Raw genomic sequence first — 7,516 nt, forward strand, 5'->3', positions numbered from 1 at the left:
GGCCAAAAAAATGGGAATGGGTGAGTAGGGAAGTGGGGGGAGGGTATGGAGGACTTTTGGGATATCATTGGAAATGTAATTGAGGAAAATATGTAATAAAAATATTAAAAAAAGAAAAGTTGATACTAACAATTTCCAAACAAATTAAAATGGTTTTTGTCATGGTGAATGTATGCAGAATTCTTTTTAACTCATTTTTTTGGTTTGATAATTTCATACATGCACATTGTGTATTTTGAGCAAATCATTCCTCATTTTCTCCCATAGAATTCCTCCCTATGTCTTCCATACACGTTTCATTGGACTCTTTTGAAAAACCCACTTAGTTTCCTTAGTGTTACCAATGTTCTAGAGCATGGATATCCTGTTATGGGCTGCATTCCCATAAAAACACAAACAAGCAAAAACCACCCAGATCTTCCCCTCACACCTGCCATCAGTTGTCAATAGCTCCTCTATAACTTTAATTTTTTTCAAAGCCTAGTTTTAATGTTGGTTCTTCAAAGCTTTAACAGCCCTTCCAGCTGGCTACCCATCAGACGTAATGGGAAAGAAAGGATACAGGGGAGAGTGGACCGTTTTAGAAATGGTTCTTCGGAACAACTCCCATCTGTGTTGTCAGGAAATCACCAGTTCAGTTTACAGGTCAGGAGCTGCAGCTCAATCCACTTGCAAAGACTTCTTGGATATACCAGCAGTCCAGTTAGGTAGAGTCAGGAAGGCAAACAGGAATGAGTTCAAGTAGCATTACCTAACAGACAGCGAAGCCTCAGCCCCAGCCCCCACAGGAGGGACCAGGGCCAACAGGAATGCTAGGAAAAGTTTTCATCTGTGCCTCTCTCAGTGAAGCAAAGATCAATGAAGGCTCAAAACTAATAAATGTTTAGCTATGCAAGTAAGCCAAGCAAGCTCCTGTCACTCTTTTGAGTCCTTTTTATACTCCCTCCAAACATCACATGTCCTCAATGTATCTTGCCTAACTATGTGTCTTGCCTCAGCACACGAGTCTTAGCAAAACTCCATGAGTCTATCTCAGCTGATATCACTCTGCCAAGGAAGTGACAAGTATTTCTCTCTATGGAGTCCTGACACTTAGATGCCTTAACCTCCACCCCACCTGACCTCTGAATTCCCTGGGTCCTCCAGTCTCTTGAGGGTTAGGTGCTTCATTTCTGAATGAACACAGACCTGGAAGTCCTCTACTATATGTGTATTAGGGGCCTCATATCAGCTGGTGTCTGCTATCTTTTTGGTTGTCCAGTATTTGAAAGAACTCAGGGGTCCAAATTAATTAAGACTGCTGGTCCTCCTACAGAATTGCCCTTCTTCTCAGTTTCTTTCAGCCTTCCTTAATTCAACAACAGGGGTCAGCTGCTTCAGTACATTGGTTGGGTGCAAATAACTGCATCTGACTCTTTCAGCTGCTTGTTGGGTCTTTCGGACAGTCATGACAGATCCCTTTTTCTGAGCATTCCATAGCCTCAGTAATAGTGTCAGGTCTTGGGACCTCCCCTTGAGCTGGATCCCACTTTGGGACTGTCATTGGACTTTCTTTTCCTCAGGCTCCTCTCTATTTCCATCCCTGTAATTCTTTCAGACAGGAACGATTATGGGTCAGAGGTATGACTGTGGGATGTCAACCTCATCCCTCACTTGATGTCTTGTCTTCCTGCTGGAGGTGGGCTCTATAAGTTTCCTCTCCCTACTTTTGGGCATTTCATCAAATGTCCCTCCCTGTGAGTCCTGGGAGTCTTTTACCTCCCAGGTCTCTGGTGCATTCTGGGGGGAGGCCCTAACCTCCTATTTCTTGAGGTTCCCTGTTTACATTCTTTCTGCTGGCCTATTTTAAAATACAGGTTCTAAAGTGATAACGCAGGAAAAAGAAACTCTTAGACACTTTTCTGCGTGAAATATAGGCTACATTTAATAAATTAGCAACTCAAGTAGGATATTTCCAATATATCAAAAATATAAGTTGAAAAATATTTATGACACTTGGCCCAATTGTTATCATAGCAATAATAACTTGCCAATAGTGGACAGGATGTGTGACTGTATCATAATATAATATCCTCCTCTTCAAACACAATGCAACCATGAAGCTATAAATACTATGAAAAATGAGCTCTGGAATACATAAATACATTATCTGTTAAACCATGCGTTTTGTGATACTTTTTCTCAAGAAAAATGTCATATCCTAAAATTGCAAATATTATAGAAAATTTACAAATACGATTCACTTAAAATCATCTTTTCATATTGTTATGAATATCTTCTAAACTGTTTTCTGTGTATTTCGGTCTATTACAATGGACACAACTAGATGAGCTGACACCATTCACCTTAGTATTTTATGAAACTATTCTCTATTCTTCATAGTTTAAGAAATTCACTTGTTTTTTAGTCCTTTTATATCAGCAATGTCACTCTTGTCTCCACTAAAAAATTTGATTACACTCTCCCGAATCTGCTTGGTCTTGACTCCATAAACAATTGGGTTCATGGTAGCAGGCAATAACAGGTAGAGATTTGCCACTATGATGTGGATGTGGTGGGGAATAGTATGTGCTCCAAAACGATGAGTGAAGAAATTAAAAAAGGCAGGCACATAAGTGATCACAATAGCACAGATGTGAGATGTGCAGGTGCTGAAGGCCTTGTGACGAGCATCAGCAGAAGACAGGTTCATCACTGCTCTCAATATCATTGTGTATGACACAGTGATACAGAATATGTCAAATGCACAAACCACAAGAGCAACCAGCAGACCATAGACTGCATTGATTTTCACATTGCCACAGGATATCTTGGCCACAGACATGTGGTCACAGTAGGCATGGGGGATGAGGTTTCCTCGGCAATAGGGCAGGCGCTTAGTGAGGAAAGTGAAAGGAAGGATGAATGCCATACTCCTCAAGAAAGTAGCAAGACTAGCTTTGGCAATCACAGGGTTGGTCAGGATGGTCCCATAGCGCAAAGGATAACAGATGGCCAAATAGCGATCCAGGGCCATGAGCATTAGCATGCCAGACTCTGTTGCTGTGAAGGTATGCACAAAGAACATCTGGGCCAGGCAGGCTTTAAATCCAATCTTCTTGAGGTTGAACCAGAATATACACAGCATATTGGGTACAGTAGTGGTACATAAGGTTATATCAGTGAAGGAGAGCAGGGTTAGAAAGTAGTACATGGGTCGGTGCAGAGCCTCCTCATGGCCAATGAGGTAGATAAGCCCACAGTTCCCCACCACAGCAATCATGTACATGAAACAGAATGGCAGAGAGATCCAGACATGTGCATCTTCCAGCCCAGGGATACCATTCAGGATAAAGAATTCTGGGGTCAGGCTGGAGCTGTTGGCTTCAGACATATTGGCTGGCAGGATGAGAGCATTTTACATTCTTTAACAGTGTCAGTATCCTGAGAAAGATTATAAATTAAAGGTAAGCAGAGGGTTAGGAAAATACACGAGAAAAGTATCACTAAGAAGTTGACTTCTATGAGATGTCTGAAAGTAGAAGTAATTAAACTTCCTGTAATCATTCTGTCCATCTTCATGTCCTATTCTGTTTTTAACATCACAAACATAAGACACTGGCAAGTTGCTCAGTCACTCATGCCTCATAATTTTCTGTTTGCAATTATTATTGGACCATGTTCACAGTGTTGGTAAGACTATCCAACAAAAAGTATTAAAATGGTGCTAACATTATATTCAGCATCAAATGCTGTTGGCATCATTAGAATTACATTCTGTCTCAGTTTAGAGAATCCTCTAAGACTAACCTTCTCTTGACTGATATATTTCAATTTACGTGAATTGTTTTCATCCTATTCAAACTCCAAACTCCTTGTGGGTTTACCTAGCAAATAATAGTAAAAGATATTGCAGCTTCCCTTATAACAGGGAATACAGTTTCAACTTTTGAATGGAATATTAGTTAATTAAGGCCTTCAAGAATGATTATATATTGCTGGTTATTTAGCTAAAAGATTGTAACCTAGAATTAAATGGGAGCCATACCACTTTTAGATCCTTTCCAGGCCCCTGATACAATGAAATGATGAAGCAAGTAGCTACTAAAATAAAACATTTGATAATAAAAACTCAAACAATTGACTAAAGTAATGAAAGATTCAAGAGATGAAAGTAGAAAAAATAGAATCACTAAAGAAAACCCAAAGTGAAATAAAGCTGGAAGTGAAAAATGTTTTATTTAATACATGTATTTATATCCTTGACACTANTTTTATATTGCTATTTTGAAGTCCTTGTCATTATGTTTCAGTGAAATTGCTTTTCTTGGTGCCTATAACTATAGGATTTCTGGCTTCTGGAAAGAATCATATTATCTTGACTTAGGTTCAAGAATATTGTTTGTTATGAATTGTGCTTCATTATTTATGCAAGGTCCTTTGGCTTATATAGAAAAATAATGGTTTTGTTAGCAAAACAAGAATTTTTCATGTTTCCCTGCATATAAGTATCAAATTAGTATCTCTTTGTATTGCATTATATTATAATGTTTGAATTTAAATATTGTTATTTAGATTATTGATTTGAGTTTTATTTATTAGGAGAATCACTAAATGATTTAGGGTGAGTTTCTAAAAACACCATAAGCAACACATTTTTGTTTTGTGTCTCATTGTTATGGTCAGAAGCCTTCTCAGTCTTGACAATTATAGAACTAAATATCCAAGAACTCTAAAAATTACTGATGATTCTCTGTGCCTTACAATATGAAATGTTCGGCCAGGCTTTAAAAATAAATAAGCACATATATCTCACTAATACAAATTTTTTTGTCCCTAATAAAGTGATATGTATGCCAAAGTTTTAAAATAAATTTCTTTCTGATTTATTTTTCAGTGTTTAGTTTGTATTTCTATTTTACATCCCTATGTAGTTGAATTATATAAAGATTCCCAGGAGAAAGGAAGTCATAAATGAATGGGAAACAGTCTAAAAGTTCTGCTCTGTACCATAGACATGCCTAGATCAGCTAGGTGAGAAGTATTCCTTCAATCAGTTTCTGGAATACAGTCACTAATGTAAATTATATATTATAATAATCAACAATACATTAAAAGTTTTACCCTTTAATTCCTTGTCAACATTCCTTAAAGCATTCAACTTTCTCAGGATACATTAATCAACCAAATAGATTAATTATGTTTTGTGTGCTAGTATTCCAGTACAGGTTGATTTTTTCAACTGTACATTGTATAGATATATCATTATCCCTGTATCATTGTATTCATTAATTTTGAGTAGGCATAAGGGCAACTCAAAACTACCTTAGTTCACAAAAGTAAAGTATTGACAAATTATGAATTGACAGTTGAAAGTTCACCAGTCTCTGTCACTGGGATGACATAGATCCTAATTGTAAGAAACAGCCAATGAGCTCATGAGATAGGAAAAATTGAATATTCAGGTGCAAGAGAAAAATATTATGTTTGATTTATCTTAGGGAAGAGAGACAGAGCAAACACGAGAAGTTAGAGAGAGTTTGTCCTTCACTGAAGGAACCCTCTCCGCAGAGGCTATCTGTAAGATTGCTAGGTTTTCTTGTCTGTACCAATTCATACAGATGCTCCGTGGTTCCTGCTGCATGTGAGAGTGCATTGAAGAACTTCCATACAATGTCTTCTTCTCCAAGTCCTCCCAACACATCCTACTTTCTGGTCTTCTACTTTTGAGTAAATTCTCATTTCCTGCCACCTGAAGCAATTCTGAGCATAATCCTATTATTAGCTAAGGCAAAAATACTTTCCTCCTACAGAAAGCTTGAACTGCCTGAACTTTGTTATCTTTGTGGAATTATGAGGAAATTAAAATTTATTTCATGTTTTAGGTAGGTTATATTTTCTAGTCATGTATCAGTGTCCTCATCAGCAGTCACACCCCAATTACTACATTTGTTTTAATTTTCAACAGTCAGAGTCTTTGGAAGTCATCCCAACTCACCTTAGAGTAAACAAAGACCAAACTAGTGTTCATGACTGAGCATCAGGAATTCTATGACAGTCAGGTTCTACCTCAGCCCGCATGGTTGGACCTTTTGAGAAATGGACAATGTTGACTTTGTGTCTGATTGGCTCTTTTCAGTTTGCTCTGTCAGGAGACCTGGAGAGGATAGATCCTCTGGGAATGATGAAAATTATTGCACTTACTAGATTTTAAACACTGGTGAAAACAAAGAAAAACAGTATCATCATTTTTCAAAGGGCCTTTAGAGACAGCACATACAAGATCTGTACAGGTTTAAACCAAATCAAATCCCAGAACCAAGGAGAAAAAGTGGATACTAACTCCTATCCTAAGGCAGGATGCTATTTGCAACTGATACCTACTGTGAAAGGAAAATCAATTTTCTCCAACAGAATGTTACTAAGAATGTTAACCCTGCACGAAGGCAGACAGGCACGATGTCCAGTACTATTTGGATTTTGTTTGTTTTTATTTTAGTTTTTGTTATTTGGGGAGGGATGTTTGGGAGGACCTGGAATGGGTTTCTGGATGGAAAAGATGACTAAAATAACTTACATGAAAAAATTAAATAAAATTAAGAAAAATAATATTAAAGTTATGTGTTTTCTATGAATAGCTTCTGAGTAATTATGATAGACATAACCTTATTTTTCATTTCATTTATTTTATCAAAAGTTGATCTTACAATTTTTATCACCTAATTTATACATATGCTTATGTTTGTATGTGAGTATACACAGACACAAACATATATGTACTCCTATTTTGGAGTTTTTGAAAAAGTAAAAGACAGAGAAGATGAGACACAAATTCATATATATTGTAAAATGTTACAGAAAAATGTATTCTATATAGCTTGTATTTATTCTGAGTTTACAAATAATTTAATGAATACGTAAACTAATATATTTGCTATCTAGGGGAACTTGACATTCAGTGCCATTTACCCTTCCAGATGTTTTCTTTTAAGCATTTTCATGTGCAGAGATTGATGCTGAGGTGATTTGGAAAACAAATTTAAATGATGCTGTCATTTCAGATAGTAAATATGTAAGCCATTGTCTACTTCGAAAAATATAAAATATAAAGATTGATATTTGAAAACATGCAGAATGTGATTAAAAGAAAAATGTTTAATCCTAGGGATTCAATCATCTAGAATTAAAAGTCCAAGTTATTTTCTTTAAATAGTAAGGAATGTATCATAAGTGCACACATAAAACATTCCAAACAATACATAAAATCAAATATTTTATGAATGTATTTTATGCAAATATTTTCACAACAATGAAGTAAATAGAAAAATAAGCATTGCACAATGCTAGTATAATTAGAACTTTTCTAAAAGTCAACACAAGCAATTCCGATAATAACAATTTAATAAATTCCATATGATATCTCCCTATAGAATAATTAGTATATATGGCATATGTGACAATGCACACAGATAAAGTAGAAACATATTTTATGATAGAAATGAATTATCAAATTGAATAAGATTTATACTAATTTCAT

General features: G+C 36.1%; 1 protein-coding gene across 1 annotated transcript; it reads right to left on the reverse strand.

Moving 5' to 3' along the window:
• Positions 1–2,392: 2,392 nt before the first annotated feature.
• On the reverse strand, positions 2,393–3,373 carry LOC110298982 (olfactory receptor 52N2-like). Its single transcript, XM_021168533.1, has one exon. It carries the CDS (start codon positions 3,371–3,373, stop codon positions 2,393–2,395), a length of 981 nt encoding a protein of 326 aa, XP_021024192.1.
• Positions 3,374–7,516: the final 4,143 nt, after the last annotated feature.

The sequence above is a fragment of the Mus caroli genome, chromosome 7, assembly GCF_900094665.2.
Source record: "Mus caroli chromosome 7, CAROLI_EIJ_v1.1, whole genome shotgun sequence".
In the NCBI taxonomy this organism is placed as follows: Eukaryota; Metazoa; Chordata; class Mammalia; order Rodentia; family Muridae; genus Mus; species Mus caroli.

What these genes read in the sequence shown, in the direction of transcription:
- LOC110298982 (XM_021168533.1), bottom strand. Translation starts at nt 3,373, where the DNA reads ATGTCTGAAGCCAACAGCTCCAGCCTGACCCCAGAATTCTTTATCCTG.